This window comes from Notothenia rossii (assembly GCF_949606895.1).
Source record: "Notothenia rossii genome assembly, chromosome: 2".
NCBI classification, from domain to species: domain Eukaryota; kingdom Metazoa; phylum Chordata; class Actinopteri; order Perciformes; family Nototheniidae; genus Notothenia; species Notothenia rossii.
The window spans coordinates 64,385,051-64,410,789 of record NC_136904.1 but is presented as its reverse complement, the minus strand read 5'-3'; the positions used below and the strand labels follow the sequence as shown (position 1 = coordinate 64,410,789).

General features: G+C 42.6%; 1 protein-coding gene across 15 annotated transcripts in view; it reads right to left on the bottom strand.

Moving 5' to 3' along the window:
* tns1b (tensin 1b) overlaps nucleotides 1-25,739 on the bottom strand; it is a 281,948-nt gene that overhangs the window by 14,136 nt on the left and 242,073 nt on the right. For 12 of the 15 annotated variants that reach the window (XM_079664776.1, XM_079664769.1, XM_079664780.1 and 9 more), the window contains 11 exons: nucleotides 20,853-22,352; nucleotides 17,960-18,040; nucleotides 14,797-14,990; nucleotides 14,579-14,717; nucleotides 11,801-11,896; nucleotides 10,120-10,291; nucleotides 8,632-9,650; nucleotides 8,443-8,529; nucleotides 1,760-1,888; nucleotides 1,551-1,643; nucleotides 1,061-1,138 (listed from right to left, as the gene is read on the bottom strand). In XM_079664776.1, coding sequence (XP_079520902.1) covers nucleotides 1,061-1,138; nucleotides 1,551-1,643; nucleotides 1,760-1,888; nucleotides 8,443-8,529; nucleotides 8,632-9,650; nucleotides 10,120-10,291; nucleotides 11,801-11,896; nucleotides 14,579-14,717; nucleotides 14,797-14,990; nucleotides 17,960-18,040; nucleotides 20,853-22,352 — 3,588 coding nt within the window. The remainder of the gene's footprint in view (nucleotides 1-1,060; nucleotides 1,139-1,550; nucleotides 1,644-1,759; nucleotides 1,889-8,442; nucleotides 8,530-8,631; nucleotides 9,651-10,119; nucleotides 10,292-11,800; nucleotides 11,897-14,578; nucleotides 14,718-14,796; nucleotides 14,991-17,959; nucleotides 18,041-20,852; nucleotides 22,353-25,739) is intronic. The other 3 variants (XM_079664782.1, XM_079664770.1, XM_079664781.1) reach the window with 2 other exon arrangements.

Sequence of the window (25,739 nt, the reverse complement as noted above, 5' to 3'; positions counted from 1 at the left end):
GCTATTTTATCTAAACTAGTTATAAATATGTTTATTCTTCACTGTCGGGTCACTCATTACTGGATCAGAGAGAGAGCGAGAGAGAGAGAGAGAGAGAGAGAGAGAGAGAGAGAGAGAGCTTTCCGCTCATTTCTCCCGTGTTATTATCACAAGTGAATGTAAACTAAACCGGTGATTTTCTGTTTTGGTTTTGAAACGGACCTGCAGACCTAAATATGGAGTGTGGACTGCTACTTGGGGAGGGAGTTCACCTCCTGCCCTGCCGTGGTGCCCTTGAGCAAGGCACCGGACAACCCCCTTCCCCCCCCCACTCCCATTGCTCCCCGGGCGCTGTACAATAGCTGCCCACTGCTCCTAGTACTAGACTCCTGGTACTAGGATGGGTTAAATGCAGAGGCCAAATTTCACTGTGTGTGCTGTGTGCCCTGCATGTGTGACCATTAAAGAGGGTTTCATCCCTCCCATTCCAAAATGGTTTTGCCAGAAAAATCTTAGTAAATTCCATATTATTGTTAAATCGGGAAATTGGGGGATAGAAAGCAATAACGTTTAACAGAAATGGCAGCATCTTTGTAGGAATCTTCAATCCAAGTGTTGCTGTAATGATCCTTCCTGTTAGAGGCTGAAGTGCACCACATCCCATTCTGAAATCAATAATATATTGTTCCAGGTGAGCTTAAGTATGAAGGGCCAAATGAAACTCAACTGGAATAAATCATTATGCTCTTAGTCCTATTTAGAACATGGGGTCTTGGTGCTCTTCAGCCTCTTGTGACAAAAATAAGTATAACAAACAGAACTGGTCGTGGTCAAAACAACCAAAATAATCACTACCCAAAATGTTACATTAGAGTTAGAAAATGGAACACCAAATGTACGTTTCTCACTCTCCTCTCATGGCTTTTGTATAATCCTAACCATTTACTTTGTGTAACTTCTGTTATATACGTTTGTTGAAGAAATCCTGTTTACATAATGTGTTCAAAGTCTACCTCACACTCACAGCAAAGCATCAATTGAAAATGCATGAACCTTTCTGAACACATTTGGAGCAACAGACCTGTGGTTGGGATAAGTAGCTTGCAGGGTAGGGCCAGCGGTGTGATGGCATGCTGGTAGACCAGGGCAGACAGACAGCCTGTCAAACAGACACAGGACACCGTCACAGACAAGCAATACAGCTACAAAACACTTCCTCTTCCTCTTTCCACAATTCAACTTTTTAGGATCAATGGATTTGGTTAATATGGCTTCTTTGATTAACAATGGTAAGAAAAATAAACTCTTTGTAAGTTAGAAAAAAGCACACCATCATTCTTTTAGTATTAACATCAATAATCCAAACTGAAACTTTACACAAGGAAAATAGTGATGAATTGAGTTTTGGGTTGAAGTAAACATGAGTTGGATCACTAAATACTGTTCTTATTGTAGGATTCCATGTTTTGGAACTCAGAAGGACATGCAGAAAAGGAGCACTACTAGTGTTACACTTTTAATCAGTGTGAATGTAAAAGTGTATTTCAGGGAGGATTGAGGATTCCACTGACCAAAGTACGGCTCGTTGGGACAACCCTTCAGCTTCACTCCTTTAGGGCTGCTCTCAATCAGGAAGTGTCTGACCAGCTCGTTGTTGACGTCACCTGCAACAAAAGAGCGGGAAACACAGCTGAGTCACATGCAGACATCACTTCACATCTTTGATAAATACTTGTTGCATTAGTACTTTATAAATGTTATGCTTCATCCTGCCTCTTACTTTTCTTGTTCTGATGCACTGTGGGGGGAGGGGAGGCCACCTTCATGGCCAAGCCGTAAGCCCCCCTGAACGAGTGACTGTCCCGAATAACGAAGGCTCCTGGCTCCATCTCTCTCAGCAGGCCAATCGCTGTAACAGGGAATTCAGTGAAAATGTATGCATGTAAAAGGAGAATGTATGTGTGTAAGAGTGAACATATATGTATGTAAAAGGAGAATGTATGTGTGTGAGAGGACCAGTATGAATTACGGCCTGTACGGCCAGTCATAGAATCTGCTTAGCCTTCTCAACATATTGCATTCACAAGAATGGGACAGAGAGACAACCCTAAATCACAACATATACATCTCAACAACTGTCAGATGAATTGCCTGGACAAATATTGTACAGATGTTCACGGTCTAAAGACAATAAATCCTGTTAACTTGACCCCCTGACCTTGGTTGTCATTTGGGTTTAAAGGGAAATGTCTTAACAACGAGATGGATTGAGAACAATTGGTATAACTATGGTGATCTCTTATGTTCCATCTACTGCAATCAAAAATGTAATTCTTCCAATATCAAACACCTTCCCATTCCTCATCTATACTCAATGTTTGATTCCAATTAGAAAATGATTGAATACTATTACACAACACTAAAATGGTGACCGCTGTGGACACAATATCTGCCAAACATGAGAATGTTAGCATTGTCATTTTAAGCATTAAACTAACATAATGCATTGTAAGCATTTAGCACGGCTGTGCCTTAGTACAGTGTGATGGTTGCTTTTCTGATGTAGTGTGTCTAAGTTAGCTTAGAGCTTAATAACATCACATAAGATCAGTGTATGTAGGGGATAATGGTAATGGTAAAGCATCACGTTTAAGTAACGACCAAAAGCAAAAGCTTAAGTCCTGATTCGTTGTTAGAAACATTGCTGTCTGTCTGGATCTCATTAAAACTACAACATTTAACAAGACCCTTTGTTTCAGACATGCTATCTTTCAAGGAGAAGAGTTTTGATCAATTATAGTTCAATGCCTGTCCACATGTGAGAGTTTAAGGAAGGAAGATGGATGCCATGAGCAACACAGGCAGATGTTCCCTAATTCACTACATATGGTGTGGCTTCCTCTGGGAGTGCACGGCACTAAGTATAAACTCTGTATACGTATATGTGTGTATGTGTGTGTGTGTGTGTGTGTGTGTGTGTGTGTGTGTGTGTGTGTGTTTGTGTGTGTGTGTGTGTGTGTGCGTGCATGCGTGTGTGTGTGTGTGTGTGTGTGTATGATGTCACTTCATTTGAGCATGTGCTTGAATTTAGCATGATATGATACAATATGACCATGAGCAAATGCAGGTTTGGTATTGATGGTGCAGCCAAAGCTGACCTTACGACCAAGCACACACATGTTTATTTACCAGTATATGCATAATGTGTATTTTTATTTGCCATGCATATTAATTATTGTGTCTGTTTGGTCATGCATTTGTGAAAAGGGATAATTCCAGTACTTGTTTTTGTGAAATGTAACGCCATGATTTTGAATTTAACAAATGCATAAAAGTTCAATCACCCCAACCACATTTTAAATGACTCCACCAGTAACAATGGGGACTTACAGTAAGTAGTTCCACTTTTTGAAAAAGTACATCAAAGAACGTCCAGTCAAATCTTGCAAAGCACTCCCTCAGCATAATCCACTTCTCCAATGTCCATTTCTATGAGTTGTATGTTCCAAAAATAACATATTCCAGCTGAAATATTGCTAAATACTAGGGATCAGGGACGCGCACAGACATTTGGAGGGGCTATTGCTCTAAACTGGAAAAAAGGCCACCCCCCGATAAAAAACACAAGACCTTTTGAAAATTGTAACTTATTTTTAATGTAAAAGAAACCAAACTATTATTGCATCAACTAAATTGAACAGTAATTCACATCTTATAACAAAATAAGCTAAAGCGACTACTTGCATTCGGTAACTTGATTTTAAAAATGAAAACCATTGACATTTTTTTTTTTGCGGTCCATATCTCATCAAAAAAGTCTAATGTTAGTAACTATTAAAGACAAAATGGGGACAATTCTGTTCTAATGTAGTTTGACCATTGTAACTGCTGTGCAGTCCAGACATACTGATAAAATAGGGCCTCTAACTAATTACCTTAAATAAACTCACTAATTAATGAAACCAGTTCAATACGCATTATTCTTGTTCTTATCATTCTTTATGAGCGTAGCCAGTAACGGAAAGGTATCTAATTACTTATTTATTTAGTATTCCATAACTTAATAACAGAGATGGTCAAACTAAAGTGGTAGAGACATGGCAGAAATCCTACAATGAAGCATGACAGTGAACTGTTCACCCGTGAGAGGGTGATCAAGAAAAGAGAGCGAGCGTTGAGGGAGTTTACAGATGAAAAGACAGAGAAAGACAGAAGCACAATAGCAACAAGTAGGGTATATTTAGTTGTTTTTTTGTAAATAACCGACGGTATCAAGAGGAAGTAAAGTCCCCTGGTTTGTCCCTTATACCCTAACTGCCATGAGACAACTCAAAATCAAGTTTCCAAAATCCGACACTGAGGTGGTCTTAACGCACCGGCAGATGAGAGCGCTAACAAAGTGTGTTTCCCGCAGCGAGACGCTACAATACTAATTGTGGGCTTATCATGTTGATTCGGCACATGAACAGAAAAAAGAAAAACAAACTCTCGCTCTCTCCAAAGGGGCAGGTCAGCCAAAAAGGCCAAACGGGCCGTTGCCCGGGCAACATTAGCCCGTACCTGTGCACGTCCCTGCTAGGGATGTAACGATATACCAGTTTATCAGTTTATCAGTTTATCAACATAAACAACTGCACCTCCTCCACTGCTCCTCTGTCCCAAGGCGTTCCCCAGGGTTCGGTGCTTGGCCCCCTCCTCTTCGTCCTTTACATGCTCCCCCTTGGCAAAATAATTTGTCGCCGCAACCTTCAATTTCACTGCTACGCCGATGACATCCAACTTTATATCTCAACAAAAACCATCACCCCCACAACACACTCCACTCTCACCAACTGTCTCTCAGAAATAAAAGCATGGATGCAAACAAACTATCTCCAACTGAACAGTGCCAAATCAGACATCATCATCATCGGCCCCCCATCCCGTATCAAAGAGATACAGAATTTCAACTTCACCATTGACAGCCACACTCTATCTCCCCCCCTCACATCCGCAACCTCGGAGTCATTTTCAACAGTTAGCTCAAATTCAACCACCACATAAATCACATCACCAGGACCGCCTTTTTCCACCTCAAAAACATTGCCCGTCTCCGCCCATCACTCTCGTCCTCTGCTGCTGAAAACCTGATTCATGCATTCATCACATCACGACTCGACTACTGCAATAGCATCCTCTATGGCATACCATCCAACCTCCTCAATAAACTCCAACATATCCAGAACTCTGCTGCCCGCCTCCTCACCCACACCCGCTCCCGAGACCACATCACTCCCATCCTCCAGAACCTCCACTGGCTCCCCGTCCGTCAAAGAATCCACTTCAAAGTCCTCCTCATTTCTTACAAAGCCCTCAACAACCAGCCCCCCCCCTACCTCACAGACTTGCTGCACCACCACACCCCTTCCCGCTGCCTCCACTCATCAGAAGCCAACCTCCTATCCATCCCCACCCGCACTAATCACCGGGCCTGGGGGGACAGAGCCTTCTCCGTCGCTGCCCCCTCCCTCTGGAACTCACTCCCACAACCCATCAGAGACTGCACCGACCTCACCACCTTCAAAAAACTCACAAAAACTCACCTCTTCAATCTGGCTTTTCATGTGTGATTGTTTTTGTATTATTGGACTTTAACTTTAACTATATATGTATTTGTTGTTCCTTTCTTCTCTTTTCTTTTCTCTTCACTATTATCTGTAAAGCGTCTTTGAGCACCTGTAAAAGCGCTAACAAATTAAATCTATTATTATTATTTATTATACCGAACATCGCGGTAAATAAACTAATACCGCGATTTAAAAAAAAGATTTTTTTTTTTAAACACTTTTTTTTGTTTTAAACCTTTATTTAATCAGGTGGTCCCATTGAGATCATCAATCTCTTTTTCAAGAGAGACCTGTCCAACATGGCAGCAAGTAGGTTACAACATGAACATAAAACAACAGAACACAAAAGGACATCGCATTTACAGGGCTACATTTACACACCTAGAGACATTGACAAGTACCAGCAGTATATTTATATCACCTTCTTGGCAAAAAAGGTATTGTTTTTGAAGTGGTGGAGAGACAATGCACAGTTTGACCCACTGCTGTCACCCATGGCCAAAGCATATCTCTCCGTCCAGCGTAAAGCAAAACCTCCCAGACATGTATTGATCTGTACGGCAAAGTACGGTTTGGAAACTATATCCAGGGCCGCCCCTGGATATAGTTTCGGGCCCCAAGCGACATTGTGAGATGAGGCCCCCCCCCCCCCCCCCCCCCCCCACAACCGACAGGAGTGAAACATTTTTTTTTGGAAACAAAGTAGGCTACTTTGCAAATATAATTCCTGTTTATTATTATTATTATCAACACAGTTACTTTTTTATGCAGTGAGGTAAATGGTAAATATGCATGTATGTCGTTTAGTATGCGTTTACAGGTGAATACGTCTGCATTTCCTGCCAAATACTAGCCTCAAAAAGATTAAAATATAATTAATGCAAATAAACTACTTCTACTAATAATAATAATCATAATCAATTCAATAATGTAAATACTATATTATATTATTATAATATAGTTGTAATATAGTCAAGACAAAACATGCTTATGACATGCTCAAAACTGATATTTCTTAAATCTGTATTCAAATGTAGTTCCCTCTGTCAGCAATATATCAACATCAACACACATTTCTATCAGTATTTCTCTGTGTTGTGGTTGACATGATGATGACTGTTAGGAGTTAAGGGGAGAGGCTGAGCATCACCATGAAATGTGCAAATTGACATAAAAATGAATAAAAGGGGAAAAAATGCTGCATGTTTTTTAGGCTGTAAACTTTAACTGTTATGTAAGCCAACTAGACAGACAGTTTATCGCTCTTCCTCCTGTACATTAGCAGATAAAGGCATAACATACTTGAATGAATGTTAAATAAAGAATGCTGGAATTAACTGCATCTCCATTAGCCTATATGCTATGCAGAGACCGCCTTCTTCATGTCGTGAATTTTAGCTTATGTTTTAATATGGCAATTGGCAATTTGAATTACACAACATTCGCAAGTTGTACATTTGACTCATACAATAACCCACCTTCGAGTGATGCTCTAGTTTCTTCATGTTTTGTTTTTTTCCCCTCTTGCTTGCGCCGGACTGAAACTGTATTTTCACCGACATCTCTTTACCTGCACTAGTGGCCGTATCAAAGCCGTGATTGGTCAGATGTCGATTCGTTGCAACAGTCTCGGGTTACAGACGTGCTCCCCTTGTTACCTCTCTCTCACTCTCGCGGGGGGTGCGCGGAGAACTGAGCGGAGAACTGAGCGGAGAACTGAGCGGAGAACTGCGCACAGCTACTGAGGCCCTCTGGGCGGGGCCCCCTGCGGAAGGCGGGGCCCCATGCAGCCTGCGTGATTGGTCTGTAGGGAGGGGCGGCCCTGACTATATCATTTCCTTTTGGAGGGCATGCATAACACGGCATAACACCAGAGCCTCGCTGCAGGGAAATGTTGGCGCTGCTCCGAGTTTGTTCTAATCTGTCAAAATGACAGACTGCTTTCAGATTTTTCCGTCATTGTTAAATAAAATATTCGGTTAACGCGACCACTGCTGTCCCAGCAACATCAGTATCAAGCGAGACTTTTTTCCAGAGCAGGGGATATTGTAAATCCCCAAACATCCCAGCTTATAAATACCTGGAAATGTGGACATTCTCATATTCCTAAAAACCTGTCTGATGATGCTGAGTGAGTGACTAGTGAGTTTGAGTTGAGTTACTTGAAAAACTAAAGTGAAACTTGATTTATTTTATTGCGGGGTCTGATTATTAAATGTCCTTGTTTATTTGTGAGATGCAGTGGCATAAAGAAAATGCCTACTTTGTTTGGTAGTACTAGTAGGTACAAAAACACTGGTTTTCTTGTTCCAGTTTGTTACTGTCACTTTGTTTTTGACACTTTAAAATACTGCTATCCTAGTAAAACGCTGTACAAATCCGATTTATTATTTAATAAAGAAACATTTTCCGAGTAAAACCTTTTTTTATTGAATTTTTTTTTTAAATGTATTATTCAATATCGCAGTAAATACCGTACCGTGGACTTGTTATCGCGATATTATCGTACCGTGAGTTTTTGGTATCGTTACATCCCTACTAAATACACATTCCTTTTGCACTTCAGCCAGCAAATGTAGCAGTCACTGAACACAGTTGCATGCTGTAAGTGTTCCGCTTTGGAAGCAAATAGGGGTTTTGATTTTTTCATATTCCCTGAATGTCCCTAATCATCTTATTCACCAACAACTAGGTCTTAGGAGGAAACATCCAATATAATATCAACATTCTTTGACAAACTGGTATACACTTAACTGCCGAAGGAACCTGGCATTAGGAAGTAGAATTTAAAAGGGCAAACATTTTTGCAATAATTGTCTAAAGGTCAGTTAAGGGAGAACGTTTTTCAGCATCTTACCTTGCTCCCTGGAAATGTCTGGCTTGTACCAGAACTTGGACGTGTCTTGGACAAACTTGACATTCAGCCTGCTCTCGGGACTGCCATCTGCAACGGAAACCAAAATAATGTCACAGAAACAAAATGAAAGAAGTAAACAGACAAGAACTCCAAAACGTCACGTCTCTCTAAAATAAGTAATGTCCTTACCGGGCATGTTGAACCTCGAGAAGTCAGAGAGGGTGTGGAAGTAGCCGGGATTGTTTCCTCCACTCATTGGGGACATTATCTTCCCATTCAGCGTGCCGTAGGACTGCGCTCCGTTGGGTCTGTCGCCGCTCGACATGCGCCGCTTCTCTGGAAGCTGGGGCTGGAACCCTGGAGATGGGCTGCCCTGCCGGAACCCTACCCCCATCCCCATCATGCCCCCCTCCTGGTAGCCTGCGGATGAGATTGGGAAAGAAGGCGTGGGCGGTCCCTGGTACCCCGAGGAGCTGCTTTGCCGTGACAGGTTCCCGTGCCTCTCATCTGGGGTGGTGTACCCGCTGTGCATGGGGTGACGGTCCAGACTGGGGCTCCTCTGGGAGACCTGCGATACAGACGGGTGACGCCCCAAAATTGGACTCCCTTGGGTGATGGATGGTTGTCGACTTAGCACGGGGCTACCTTGCATGGGTTGGCCAAGGGACGGCTGTCTGCCGAGGACCGGGCTCTGCTGGGACCCCTGACCCAACGAGGCCTGTCTGGTGAGGACCGGGCTGCTCTGAGCCCCCTGCGCCAGACGACCCCCCAGGATGGGACTTCCACTGAGGCCCACCATCCCCACATCAAAGCCTTTAGCCGGGGATGTTTGCTGGACTACGATGGAAGCGTCCTGATAAGGATATGAGTGCTGCTGGAGGAGGGGGTTGTAAGGGGAGCCAATGAGGGCGTTCCTGTGCTGTGCATGGGGGCTTCCATGGCTGAGGGAGGGTTCTGAGGCGGGGGGGCTGGGGTCTGAGGACACGTAGCTCCCCAGTAGGGTGTTGGCGCCATGGTAGGATTGTGTAGGGGTTGCAGTGCCAAGGTAGGAAGAGGTCGGAGAGCTGGAATTCAGGTAGGAAGAGGTGGGGGTTTGGTATGAGGGGGTGGGAGTGGGGTAGGCGCTCTCTGTAGCCTTGGAGCGGAAGCCGGAATCAGTAGTGGGGTAGGACGGAGTGCTAACGCTGCTCTCTACTAAGAGGTGATCACTGCAAGGGAATGGGATATGCTTATTAAGCCAAGGAGTTTGACATTCACCAAAGTGTTCATTTAGATGCATGAATTGGCAGACATCAAACATTAAAGGAATGTATTCCTCCCAAAAAGACCATTTGTCCGTCAATAAATCACACCATGCTATCATGAATTCTTGAAAAAACTTAGTTTTTCGTGCATGCCTCAAGGGTAAAGGAAGAAGCCAAAGGGTTTTAAATAGTAAGGTTTGACTGATTTCTTTTTTTTTTTGTTCCAGGGCAATATAATTATTTTTTTCTAAATTTGAAGATAAGTTGAGTGGGTTTGATAACTTACATACAAGTGAACATTTTAAGGAGAAGTAGACATTTAACATTATTACATCTATACCTTTGTTTATTTTTTTTTAATAAAAATCACAACATTCTTGTCTAGCATCCATATTGCATCGAAGAGTGAACGAGCATAATGTGTCTGACTGACCTCTGTGAGATCTGGATGGGGCTGCTGCTGGACGGAGGGGGGTTCAGTGAGTGGGTGGAGGGGCTTCTCTGCTGGGCTGCAGTCTCTCCGGGGGGGCTGAGGCTCCGAGGTGACGGCTGCTCTCCGCCTGTTGATGCCGACATCGCCACAGACTCCACATAGCTTCTTGGTGCTGCGTGAGAGACAAAAAGTCTTTGTGAGCCAAAAATGACCTTTACTTCAGCTTTACTGCACTTTTATGTTATTCCCTTTAGCACTGTAGTTGGGTGACAGTGATCTTATGCCCCCCAAAAAAAGAAAAACTGTGAAAACTGAATGGCACAAGATGGAAATAATATGTTTTATGGTCTGCTGCCATGAGAGTGGTTGTGACTTTTCCAGAAAGGAAATGGAGATGGTTTTTAAAACAGTTCTACCAAGCAATACTGAGAGTAATGGGATGGAGGAGATTCAAACGTTGAATGTGGATGATGATCTGTGGCATTAGAGCAGCATCTTACCTTCCTCCCCCTCAATGCTCTCATCATCTGTGGGGCATCGTTTGAGATAATCCAGAAAAATAGAGTAATTTAAAGGAACAGCTACAGCAAGGGAGTCCGAAATGTATCTCTGCTATAATGGTTCTTTTTGATTAGTAGTGTGTGTGTGTATGACTCAATTCAAAGAAACTCATGAGGAATATTACTCGCTTTTAAGTTTTACTATTGAACCTTCAGCTTCACTCAAAACATTTTAGATTTTTGAGAAAAGCTTGTCAATTTTGGTAGGCTAGCTGCTTGGCGTAAAGTGTTCAAAGGGGAATCCTATGAGATAACATACACAAATAATACATTTAGATTTATATATTTTTTCCGAAAAAAATGCTGAGTTTTCTGAGATAACACACCGTTTTTGTAGTTCCCTGACAAAAATACACTGTTTTTAAAGATTTTCTTTACTTTCATCTCAGAGAATTTAAGACTTTGTAATCTCAGTGAATAAAGGAATTGTATCATAGTACAGGGTATATTCAGGAATCCTGAAGTCAAATGTAATACCTCTTAAGACCTTTTTAAGACCCTTTCCATACATTTTAAGACCTCATCGCCGCTTGGAGTTTTAACCGGTTACATTGGAGACACACTTTACCTCACATTGACTATATACAGTATTGATTGTCCTTCCTCCTTATCTTCAAACCATTTGGTTGCAGACTTGCATTTCCCCATAACAATGTTCTTTAACAACCGGCGTAAACAGACCTTCGCGCGCTATCAAGCAGTGAGCTGTTTTCCTGTTCAGATGTCGTCAAATCCAACGGGATGCCAAAAATAAACTACACAGAATCACACTACACACCTACGCAATGATTACATTCAGGCAGACTGTAGAATACAACCTCTTTGGAAAATGTATATACTTATTGAAAACAAGCTACAAAATGTAATACCTTGGGAAATGCCGTTTAATACTTTTTAATAGCCTTCATTTTCGCTAAATTGATTTATCAACTTTTAATACTTTTTAAGACCCCGCGGACACCCTGAAATAAATTCACCACTTTAATCCCTCATTTTTGTATTTTTCAACTCTCTGAAGATCTGATGTGTTTTGCCCCCGGCTCTATTATTTGTTTTAGTTAAAACAGTGACTTCTTGGATTTAGTTAGTGTGACTCTAATAAAGAGAGAGTTATAACCAACCTGAGCCTGTTTGATGGAGGAGGATGTCTGCAGGGTTGTGGGGCTTCAAGCCCAGCGCGGACAGAGGAGTTTTGGCGAGACCAGGAGGGGACCGACCTGAAGAGAAGAGAAGACTTATCAGCACACAGCATCACACATCTCTGACGTCCTGACAGCTGATACCTGTTTACTCGATTCAACAGTTATTTTTCTGTTTATTTTGGGGAAATAAACCTAATTTAAAAAAAATGCCAGAGTGTAAACGCAACCACAAAAGGATTGAACATTTAAGTTTTGATACTCCTGTACTAATGCAGAGGTAAACAGCTTTCAGGACAATACAGCATCAACACAGCTCCACACTCAGGAGCATCATGTTCAGTGTGCTCATGCTCGGATGGAGGGGCAAAACATGCATGTGATTATCACACTGTGACACCACCTCACTCTCCCAACAGTAGAATAAGGTGTGTGTCAAGCTTGGATCGAAGCAGAGCTGGGTCAAACTGAATGAAAAGTATTTGACCACCCAGTCACCTGTCATGTTACAGGAAAATGGATGTTGTACTTCTCAGACATTCACATTAAAACATTAAGTTTTAGTTCTACATAAGCAGTAGCCCACGTACTATAAGTCCTGAGAGGTTAGAGATCATAACAACATTTTGACAATTTATTTTCTGAGTCTGATCTAAATAGTTGTATCCCCTGGGTTTATGACACTACCGCCTCTTGTGGCCAAAATGATTATAAAAAGAAACACTGTATCATCTATTTTTTCACTTGGTTCCAAAATTAAAAGAAACCATTGCAAGATGATCCAGACAAAAACCTTGTTTTTCCTATTTTAAATCAAATGTTGCCACAGAATGATTACTGTCCCTGGAAGAACACAGACTCTGCTACAACAGTACATTGTGTTACCACAAGAGTCTCAGGTTTGATTCAATAAATAGATTTGATAATGAAAAACTGTGAATCTGTTTAATGAAGACATTTAATGGATCCGTCTCTCACCTCTAGTCTTCTCTTCTATTCTTAGTCATTTAAAACTACTACTTTAAAACCTCTTATGACAACATACACAAATTGCTAGCACGACAATCATGGCTGGCAAATTCAGACTGCAGGGGGGGGGGGGGGGGTGCAGGCAGGGTGCTGGTTGTGATGGATCAAGGCAGCAACAGGAACTTAAACACAGATGACAACAGCAACACAGAGAGCAGCAGCTGCAACACTGGAAGCATGTCCCTGTGTTTTATGGGTCTAAGTGTTTGTGTCTGTGTTTTGACACTGAGGCTAATAAACAATTCATTAAAGTTGGGGTTATTTATGTATATGAGCAACTGGCAGGTTGTTTACTTATATACAGTGTGTCTGTTGTGTTGCTGGTGCTGCTCTCATGGTGTTTGCATGCCAAAGCGGTGCAGACCTGTGATAGGGGGAGGGGCATTGAGGGGGGGATGAGGGATCCATTTGGCTGATGTTGTGGGACAGAGGAACTCCGGAAGAGAGACGTGCATCATCCACTTACCAAAGAATCCCAATTAATTCTTTGTACTTGCAACGCAGATGCCCCACATTAAGTTGTGGGGGGTGTCGGGCAGACTAAGTGAACATTAGGGAGTGTGAGTTGAGAGACCCACTACTCAAGATCACGTGGAATTAGAAGTACATCTTGCGAAGTGTTCACAAATCACTTCGCTAACCGTGCACCCTTAACACATTTTGACAATTTCTGCATGACCAATCCTTATTGGGAAAAATATGTTGGTTTTGGGGTCCATACAAACAATCGAGAACATTGCATTTTCTCAAAAAATGATTATCTAAATGCAATAATTTTATCTCAATCTGTTCAAGATTCAAGATCCTAATCGGAGAAAAACAGACTGCTCAGTGTGACTGCGTGAACAATGTTCCCACTTTGAGGGGAAGTAGTGCTGTTACGCCACAGAGCGAGCGTTAAAAATATAGTTTGAGGATTTATGACTTCTTTTTATGGGTGTGCCCTGGGGGGGATAGGCAGAGGGACTGGATGAAGTCACTGGTAGAGTTGGCCAATGAGGCATAACCTTATACATGACTCTTGTTCAGCTGTGGGGCGCATGTAAGACTAAGAGGGGGACTGGGGGTTTGAATTGGTATTTCTGGGGAGATCAACTTGTGAATGTTTGATTAAAAAGAGAGATGAAGATTAAACGTGATCAATAAGCTACATTTTGACTTGGCTTTAAAAATGATCTCTTGTTTTATACAATTTACACCGACTGAAAAATGACTATAAATAATCTCATTAACAAATATTATCTTTCATTCCTTACAAGACTGGCCACTAAGGCATTTTAATGAACCAACAACAAGGCCAGAACGCTACTCATCATTTGAAATCCAGCCTATTCACAATCCAAATGAAATGAAAGTTAGATTCAGACGAGGTAATAGTGGAAATATTTCTTCACTGCTTGGAATATGTGGTACTTAATGAGATACATAAAGAAAGGACTAACTGTACGTCAAGATAAAGGACGATGAACGACTGCCAAGACTCTGAAACCACCAAGGAATATTTTAAACCTCAAGACTTTTCCTACAGAGAAGTCTCAATAACATGAACATGTCTGAGTTTCCACCTAAAAAAGATACATTCACAAGTTGATAAAGTTACTTCATAAGCCAAAAAAAAATGAAATCAAAGCTTTTCTTAGGATTTCATATAACTCATACCAATTTTTGAATATCTAATGTAACTAAGCCTGAGCTCCACAGTGCCGCCTGTCAGCCGGAGGGGGGACTTACACAGGTTGAAGTAAGGGGTTTGCGGCGAGATGGGGAAGGCAGGGGTTTGGGGAAACACCTCACCACCAACAAAGGGTGTAGGACTGATGGGGCCTCCGTCCATCTCTTCGAAGGCCTCGCGGTAGCTGTGCATGTGTCTCTGAGGAGTGGAACGAGAACACGTTAACACAAAAAGAAAAATAATGTGGGAAACATTTTAGAAAATTAAAGTTCTTTACCTCCTTGGGTCGTCCTCCGGGGTTCATCGCTAAGGCGTTGACAAACTCAGGAGAAACACAGCGGACGGGGGACCGCAGCGGGACGTCGGGGGAGGGGTCTTCATCAGGGCCGTTGTGGTATTGGCCCTCGCTGGTGTTGCGTTGGCGGGGCAGGGTGGCAGGCTCGTCTAAAGACACCGTACGGGCTTGGACTCCTGAGATAAGAAGTCAGTGTTACAATTCAGCAACATTTGATCAACTCTGCTCCATCTGACTGCTCTCCTCCAGCAATGCCATCCCCGTCATCACAGGTTAATGGTTCTCAGCCGTTGTGAATGCTCACTGCACAGGCCAAGGCTGAAGGCTGTGGTACTTTTCAACGCAACATGCACACACAAGGTTAATGAAGGATTAGCACACGGAAGCCATTAAGTCGCAAAAATGAAACGAATGATCAAATTCATAGATAAATCCATTCTATGATATTTCCAGTAAAACAAACAAACTATTGTGTTTCAAAGTAACCTTGTCCTTGGAGTTATGTTACATAAAGTAATGTTACCACCTTCTACCATGAGCGGAAACAAAGCAACTCATTTCTGGAACAACAGGACGAAAATGTTCTCACCCCACTTTCAGATATACTGCTGTATTTTGCTTATCTAATGTGTCGATGTCGCTAAATCTGGCAGAACCTCAGAGCAGCCAGTAAACTCATTTCAGTTAATCTGGTTTGCACTGAGAGAGAGGAAGCTTCCAGCATAAAACAAACAGGATTTGAGGTTAAGAGTTTTATGCTAATATGCGACGCCATTGACTGGCGGCTAAAGGTAAAAAGAATGAAATTCTGGCCAAAGCTGCACGGCCAATGTGAAATATCACTGGCTGCTCTGTGCTTTGGAAGAAGATGAAGGTTATTGGGAAAAGAAAGGAAATTACAATAGGGATAAGAAAGGGTGGGGAAATTGGAGTAATACATTCTGAGTTGTTGTTTGCACTGAGGAGGTTTACCCAGTGTTTCTTTCGTAGTGTTACTTTGTTCTTATTGTTTAAATTCTGTTAATGAAAGAGATAGAGTTGAATAGTATGTTTATTAAAGAGGCTCTCTCATGCTAATTTTCAGGTCCACATTTGTATTTTGTGCCTCTACTGTGACAGTAGACTCTACTGTCTCCATGCTGTAATTTTCAAAAAGCTCTTTATTTGTCTCATACTGCCTGTGCTGCAGCACCTCTTTTCACCCTCTGTCTGAAACCAGAGCCCAGTCTGCTCTGATTGGGTAGCTGGCTGGCTCTGCTGTGATTGGTTAAACGCTACATAAAAAAAAGATTTCCCGACCCTTAGCCTATTACGTACAATGTGTTGGAGCGCTAGCCAATAGAAGCCTGAGTGTTAGGCGGTGATGTCGTTTTATTACAGAAGTAAAAAGGAGTCCAATGGAGGGGTTTCAGGCCAGGGGGGGAGAGAAACCAAAGGAAAGGGAAAACCCACAAAAGCATAAAAGGGCCCCTTTAAAATGCGACTTAAGGCTAATGTCAGTTAAGGCTTACCCTACGAGCCTGACGATAACAACAACTTGAAAATATTGATATGCCCTTCCCTCAACCTTACTTTGAGGTGAGGGTGTAATAACCTTGCCACATATCTCTGAGGAAAATATATTGATAGCAGCTGTGATTCCAAAACTCAGGAATTGATGTTAGCTGCCATTGCCAATCTCTCAAAAAGAAATCCAGTTAAAAGGTTTAACGCTCTCAAAACGTCTTTGTGTTTTGTATTACCATTATTAGGTTATAATTCATTTGGGAATCAATGTACGTATTATATATATAGCTATATGTAGATGTTTTGTTTTTACATTTTAGAAATAAATCAATGATATATAAGACCTGATCATGTCATCTGTTATGACGCTTGATTTATCTCCATCTCCAAATGTCTTGGTGTTGGCAGGGTGACGGTTAATAAATCCTGGAACTGACATCTTTGCAAAGCATGCAGTCAACACACCCAAACAGAAACACACCCACCAACGTGCCGAGGCTATGAACTGAGAACCAGATGTACCCACGATGCATTGCTCAGCAGCAGTCAAACACTGCGCCGTTGCCTTAGTGACGACGCTAATGGTTTCCAGCTGGGATCGCTGGAGATTCTCAAGGTCTGATATTTCTAAGCTATTTAAAATCCAGTCATCATGAGGATAAGCAGGGTTGATTCCAAAAACATAAATTTGATAGGTGAGGTGAGGGAAAGTGTCCAAATGTGCACACCTGCAGCTATAAAAAGGGTCAGTTAAGGTAAGAAAAGGGGTTCCTGGTAAGATCAGATCATTAACAGGTTTTGGTTTGAAAGTCTTAATGTGGCGTTTCATTTTCTAAAAGGAATTGCAGTGAATTGTATTTATAGAACAAGATATGTCACCTTCATTCCAACTTCGCAGCCCGAGTTATATTCTGTAACATTGACTTTGAGTTGCATCACTGAAAACGATATGGTCGTCTGCGGTAAAGAGGCCAGGCTGGCCCCCGACACTCGAGGGCCCTAAACAGAACAATCCTGTCTGCATTGTGGTTGCCGTCTCCCAGCAGACACATACTGTTTTAGTGAAGTTTACAACTAGGACTTTTGTCCTTTTCCTGGATTCCGTGTCCTTTGTCTGGCTTTGTAAATCTTCAAAAACAGTACAGTGAGTGAAAAAAGCCACATTGAATGAAGCCAGTGTATCCTGGCCTCTGTATTGTTCCTGAGTTTGGCAACATGGATCTTGTGACATACACTCTCCTGGCCAGGGACAGAGCTTCCTTTGTGCCTCCCCTGTCTCGTTCTTGTGAAACTTTAACATTTTTTCACTAACCTTGAGGTAAAACACTGTTACTCAGAGCAAACAGGAGAGAAGGGTGAGTATGTATCCAGAGGGGAATCATTGGTTAGTTTGATAATGATAAAGATGCTGCTGTGCAAACCCAATGACAGAAAGAAAGTGTTTTAAAACCGAAACAAACGTGTAGCTTAGGATAGGGCATTCAATTGTTAATATGAAATGAGAAATGATTCAAGGCAAACCACACCGCACTCCAAGGCAAAAACAGATACAGACTTGACTACTGGAAGGAACACTTGAAAAAGGACCTCTCCTTTTTGGTTTTTAAGTGTTCCTTCAGACAGGATGGAAGAAACAAACCCGGGAAGGAGTGAGAGCGGCGGTGCTCAGACTGAGGAGAGGTCATGCTGGGGATGACACTTTGGACACGAGCCGAGTACTCTGGGTAAACAGATGAAGGATGATGAGAGAGAGAAGAATGATGATGACAAAACTAAAGGAAAAAGGAAACAAGCGAGACAAGGCCCGCCTGTGAATAGAAACTGAGATGTTCCCGTGATTTAAAGAGCCTGTGACACGAGTTTCCCCCATCATCCAAACCCATCAATTTGAGTAAATATTGTCCCCTTGAAAACCGTTACTGAACTGATTTTGGATATTTGTACTTTGATAACCATTAATCTGCCCTTCAATGTTGACAATTTTCTGGATCTTCACGGGGATTCTTCAAATCCCGCCAAATTATGTGTGACGTCATTGCGGGCCAAGCGCTCCAGCAGGGTCCCAGTATCTGCATTTAAACGCACAATGGCACACACAGCAGCAAGCGATGACAGCGATGATAGTTTAATTTTGAATGCGTCTGAGAGCTCATATGAGGCTGAAGGATCGGTTTATGTTGTATCTGTTAGAAGTTTAGGAATAAGGTGCGTCAATATGGGCGATAATACGGTCATGTAGCCAGTGGTGGACTGGGACTAAAAATCATCCCGGGACTCTCGACCGGCCCACTTCGGTACCGCTAGTAAATTGTCAACGGGGGGAGTGGGGGATGTGCTAGTGACTTATCCGGCCGGCCTACTTCGGTACCGGCCCATCGGGATTCATCCCGATGGCCAGTCCGCCACTGCACCCAGCCAAGCCCACGTAAACTGTCAACGGGGGGAGCCTCGCTGCGGGGAAACGGTGGACCTAGTGTCCCGATCGGAGTGGGAATAATAATAATAATAATAATAATCCGTGCATTTTATCCAGTAATTTCCCCAACATTGTGGTAAAAAAAACACACGTTTAATCCATGTTGGTGTACTACAACTACAAAAAGCATCGGTTTGTTTTCTCATCAGGAAATGCAGACCGGCTCAAACAAACGATTTTTAAATCATCATCCTCACGATCATTTAATGTATCATATGTTCGCCGAATTTACATGAAAGCACTAATAAATGTAGTTTCATCCACTTGAGTTTACAACTACAAAAATAATCGATTTGTTTTTATATCACATCCGACGGGAGGAAATTCAGCAGCTCTCACTACTGATTTGTAATCCTAATTTAATCATCATCTTCACCACGATCATTTATGTTTATGTTCGCTGAATTGACATGATAGCACTGACAAATATGAATATACTGTAGTCAACTTCATTAAAACTTTATTAACGTGCCTAAACTCAGTAATTCACAATTTCTACGCATGACAACACACTTTGTCCGTGTTTGGGTCTCTCGCCGTACAGTGAAGCGTTCCCGCATTGACGTCACTTCCGGCTTCACCCAAAACTACGAAATGAGTCGAAGGAATTTCCCTGCGATGTTCAAAATTATTGATATTTATCGGAAAGGTATCGCACCTTCTTTTTTAAACTGACGGTTCGAGATTACTAGTAGCCCAATATTTCATTGCACAACAGTTGTTGGGAGGCTGTCACAGGCTCTTTAAAGACAATTCATACGAAAGTTTCAATCTTTGAGGGTTGATGTGTACGCCCAATCTAGGACTTTCACAATAGAAGTAAAACAATATTGTCTTAAATACTTTCAATAAATCATGGAATAGGATAAATTCAATTGATACATGAAGAATACATCAATCCAACACAACAACAAATTCCTGGTGTTAAACTAGCATGTATTTCGTAATGTGAATATTTACATTGAATTGGCTGTAATGTGAAGTTGACCGTATTGTTTGTTCTATAAAACCTCTTTCTGCCGTTTGTTATCTGAGGGCTCTGCTTTGTGTTGACTTTCTTGCTGCCCTGCAGGATGTCTGATGTGCTTATCTAGGGACAGTCAACCTGCAGGACTGCAGAGAGCACTTCCTGTTTGAGCCTGAGGGATTGGGGCTGATGAGGTGACATTCAGGAAATGAGATAAGGACAGAGCAGCGGAAAGACGTGTGTACAGTGTGTACATTACACTCAGTACATGTTCTGTTCTACATTTTCTGCCACAATACAAATATTACATACTGTACAACTGGTAGAATGAATAATACCTAGTAAAATGATTTAGCATTTAGTATTCAGCAACGTAGGGTCAAATTGTTGTCTCTACTGGATAATGTAAATATTAACCATATAGATCATTATAATGTGATAGGCTACAGCCAAAATTCTGTTTTGTGCAAGGCCTCAACAATGTTGGACAACAGATTGGCTGTACAATCAAAATGATACATGGCTCGTTTTAAAGCAGAGGAATCACACATACCTGAGAAAAGTATTGCACAAATTGCACGTATAATTATAATTAAACAGCTTAATACCATTATTATGACATGAAAAAAAAGGTTCAGTCAAAGGTAATAACATATTTCAGTCACATAGTGTTTATAACGAAAACTCAAAGAATGCAATAAAAACATTTGAATCTGTTTTAGAGCAGCAGCAGCAGCTTCTTGTTTTATTAAAGCATTGTGAAAGGGCAAACCAAAGATTATATCCAATATTCCCCAAGACTGTGCCACTATATTCTCAGATAATTCTTCTTTGTTAAATATACTGTAGGCCAAGGTCAATGCCCTCACCTAAAAAGCTGGGGCAGTGAACAGTGCAGCATCTGTGGAAATATTGGATTTTAAGATTTATTTTGCCTCGGGCAAACATGTTACCATTCCTGGCAGACTATATGAATCTGTGAAATCACGTAAAAACATATGAAGACGCAACCTGCTGTTGGATGACATATACTTCTTTCTTTAAATAAAAGGTCATACATAGACTAAATACATTCATGTTGGATCTTACCTGCCACTCTTTGCGCCACCAGACCTTCAACGTTGAAAACTTCATCCTGCTCACTGTCTGGTGGCTGGGGTGATGCTGAGGCGGCACTGGGGCTCCACTGGGGCTCAGTGACCTCCGCAGACTGGGACAGTGTGCTTGGTGGATAGTTGCTGATGGGCTTGAGCTGGATGTGACCAGCTACAGTGGGGTAGGCTAGTGAGGGAGGACTTGTCACATCCCTTTCAGATGAGTAACTCAGAGATCCCTGGACAGGAGCAGGCTCCGGCGTCCTCGGCTTCCCAGGGGACATCTGACCCGGGGACGAGTGGCTGGCCAGGCTGGACATGGGGCCAGAAAAGTGGCTATGAATGGCTGAGTCAGCCTGTGTGGAGGGCCTGGGTTGGCTCTGGGAGAAGGACGGCTGGGTGGTCACTACAACACAGTTTTCCTGCAGTGGAGCACTTTGGGACTTTGGCACCAGCGTACGGCCTGGTTGCAGGTCCATCATGAGGAGATTAAGGGTTTCAATAGATTCCTCAATTTCATGCTGGGAAGCGCTCTGGCGGTTAGGGAATTGTGGGAGGCTGTGGTGGCTGGACATCACCACTGTAGAAGGAGGTTGACTGAAGGTGAGTCCTTCAGTAACGGGCTCCTCCGTTACACCAAACTGCTGCCAAACGTTGAGCCCGCGCTGGACGGCATCCCTGCTACTGGTGGTGCGGGCTGGAGCTTGAGGCAAAGAGTTTTGCTCTGCTCCAAACGACTGAGAGCGGAACACATTGCCGTTCTGCTTAGCCGTGTAATAACACGAGGATGGGGCGGACTCACTTTGGGTCAGAGTGGCGGATTGTATGGGTATGGTAGTTTCTAGAGGCTTTTCTGGGGCACTGCACTCCAGGTACGGCACATGCTCCTGGCCATTGACAATTGGTTCAGGCTGGTAGTAAAGATCAGCTGGTGTAGCCCTGCCATCTTTGGAGGAGAACGTCCCTAGACTGTCCACAGTGTGTCCCTCCTGACTGGTAGGCATCTCATCGTCCAAAATGTCTGTCTCACGGTCAATGCTACCGTGCCCGTTGACATGGACCTGGGCAGGCACCAGGTGAAGCATGCCTCCAACCGTGGAAGCCGGCAGGGACAGGTAGCCCTGTCGGTGCATGGGCCCCTCCAGGCCACTCAGCAGCTGCTCGAGCTCCTGCTTCTCCTGGGGACTGATTGGTTGTTGTGCAGGTGGTTCTTGTTGATGGACCAAGGGTAGCTCCTCTCCTACAGGAACGTGTGTCTGGCTCACTGTGGAAGCCTGAGGAGGTGCTGCCGCTTCATCAGTTCGGTCAGTTTTGATTGAGGCAGTAGAGTTTCCTGAGTCGCTGCTCACTGACAAGGCATGGTCAACCGCAGGTAGGGCGTGTTCCACCGCAGATGGTGGCAGGCCATTCGCTGTGACTGTTCCTTCCACGGACTCCTTTTTGCGAACTTTGGCGTAGAGGCTGCCATCCAAGGGTCCTTCAGTGTGGATGAGTTCTAAAACAAAGAATGACAGAGAGTCATTAGAATCAGATTAATCCAAATACGACAATTATTCCGCTTTCGAAACCCTTTCATTTACAACCGCCAAAGAGCCAAAGAACTTTGGCAAAAACTGAAATTAATGTTCACTCCTCTAAATAGTAAAATGCATGATTCATCAACACACTAAAAAGAAAAGAAAAAGTAACTATCATAGAGAGAAGTAGATATGTTGGGGGATTGTGTGGGCATGGCCAAATGAAACACTGGCTTCTATCCACCTATTCTACCAGCTTCAGGAAATGAGCAGGGTCCGTGGCATGCACTGTGGAAAAATCTATGAAATCACAGCAGCTTGCCTTACACTGCCTTCTCAAGCCTATTGGTTTAATCTGTACCACCTGAGGAAAAACTGACATGATAGATGAGGATTCAGTTGCGGATTTAATTTGCTCATGATGAAAATAAATGATCGAATGAACACCACAGACTATTAAACTTCAAATGTTTTAACTCATGAACCCGTAAGGACTGCCGCAACGTAGATTGTTTTTACTGAACACAAATGCACAAGGTGTACACTCATGCTTTTACACTTTCACACACAACCACACCCAAGTCCAGTGACGAGGAAGTAGGGTGCCCCGATCAGAAGAATGTAGTCATCACTGGAAAATCAGCATCACCTACTAAGGAAGGCCTGGAGGCTTTTCCTGGCCTTCGAAACCCAAAGCAAAACAAAAGCTCAACATACTGAGAGTCACTAAGTAGGTTGAAACACACACACACACACACACACACACGCACGCAGCCACGCACGCACGCACACTTACTCACAAGTAGTTGTTTCCCTGCCTTCGTCCTGCATTCTCTGATACAACCAACACAGTGCATCAATGCAGACAGATTTATGTCTAACATCTCAAGACTCACAACTCCCTAAAGTCACTCCTACACACCATTTAGTAAACGTCTGTGTGGTGAGGCATTCAAAAACAAAACAATACCTTGTCACATAGATTTCCTACTCTACTGCCCATTAACGTTCCGAAGAAAAACTCATAACTCATGATGAGGCATGTCTTGATAAAAAAAATCTGATTCTACCGCTGGGAAAGGAGCTGTACAAAGAAGCTGTCTGTGTCTCTGTAACTTATAGATGTCTCCATCTCGGCTTTAGTGAATACGGGCCTCTGTAATGGAGCTTGGTGGGCGTACACAGGCAGGGTACTGCAAGGTCTCCTTGGCTGGCCGGGGCAACTTGCCAAGGGAATGGCGCACTTTAGTTAGTGGCTGCACTATTGGAAACAAATCTGGTGGTTCTTGGTTGCAGACAAACACAGCGTATGTTTTCTACTACTTATCCGTTGGTGAGTTTACTTTGATTGGTGCATTGGTGGACCACGAGTGGGGAAAAACCACTATGGTATGGCTATGTCTAGACTGATAATGGCCTGTAGCAATATTGCTTGCCATTTGGTCGGTTTGTATTAGTTGCAGTACATTCAAATTAAATTCAAGATTCAAAGGTTTTATTGTCATATGCACAAAGCTACAGCGTAGAAATGGCAATGAAATTCTTCTGACCTGAGCTCCTCGAACAATGCAACATATATAATAAAATACAAAAATACAAAATAAAAAGTAGTGCAAAAAGTCTATATACATGTCAATAGAATATAGGATATGTACAAGAACAGAATATATCATTAAATAATGTAAATTAAGACAAAATTAAATATGGCCTATTCAACACAATATAAGTTGTTAATACCCATGAAAGAACAGATAATAATCCAATAAATTGATGCATCATGATGCACACTTTCAGATTCTGCTAGCAAGTCAATGCTTTGTACTCTAAAAAAGTTAGCTGCTGAGAGGCTTCAGACAAGTCATCATTACACATTTATATAGTATCAAGCGTGGGGCTCTGGATGCATTTCGGTGCACTTGAGCAATGCACGCACGCACGCACGCACGCACGCACGCACCACACACACACACACACACACACACACACACACACACACACACACACACACACACACACACACACACACACACACACACACACACACACACACACACACACACACACACACACACACACACACACACACACACACACACACACACACACACACACACACACACACACACACACACACACACACACACACACACACACACACACACACACACACACACACACACAAACACACATTTATCCATCAGCCGTGAAGATAAACATAGACATAAGTCGTGAAAGAAGAGCCCGCCCTCACTTTCTCCATTTCAGTACCTTTATAATCCCCTGCCACTCAAGTCAAATGTGACTTTTGAGCAATTAGTCACACATCTTACTGACTTCAAGCCTGACAACACTTGAACAAATTAGCTAAAAGTAGCCAAAGAGAGTATTAGCAGAAAGCCTCAGCAGACTCCCTACCTGTGAGAGCAGTGGACGATGTTACAGTCCCAATCTAAGATGAGTAGAACCCTTCCATACAGAGCAGTGGAAACCAACATGAGATGAGAAAAGCCCTGCAGAGTAGCCCCCGGGGTGGGACATGAGGGATTGCTTGGGGGTAGTTAGTTTTGTTCCTTCTCCTCCTCCCTCTTCTCAATAGCTGTGTGGCCGGATCAGAGAGCTACTGCTACTGTCAGTGGCTCGCAGCAGTCTAAAGGCTGTGTGTGCGTATGTGGGAGGTCTATCACTACAGCCTGCTGGACGGTGTATGAGAGAGGTGGGGGGGGGGAACGGATTGAAATCCAAAGTAGAGTTTGACAGGATGACATCAGTCCCTTTAGGTTTGGCTCCCTAACACACCTACTTCCTGGATGTGAGTGGTGGAAAGTATAATAGCGCAAGTACCATACTTAAACCGTAATAAGCCATAATTACTAAATACTTGAGTATTACATTTTATGCTACTTTATACTTCTACTGCTCTACATTTTGGAGGCAAATATTGTAATGTGACTATTAAAAACATGTGAAATGCTTATGAGATTACATGGAGTACTACTTATATATAAACACAACCCAATACATTAAAAGTATATAAAATTGGCTCCACAAATGCTTTACCATGTAATTGTTGGTAATACAAATGGATAATACTGTATTATATGATGATGTAATACTGTGAAAATAACTACTGCATATTGAGAACTTTTACTTTTTTAGCTAATAACACTGCTGTAATTCTACTTCTAACATTTTGAATTCAGGATTTTTTCTTGTAATGGAGTATTGGTATTGAAAGACCCTTTATTCCAACAATTGTGTCTACAAATTGCAACAGTATTTAAGGCTTGTGTTCTTTAAAAAGGGCTGCAAAGCATACTCTCATTTGGAGAAATAAGCCCTTTCCCTGTTAAAAGGACACAGAGATG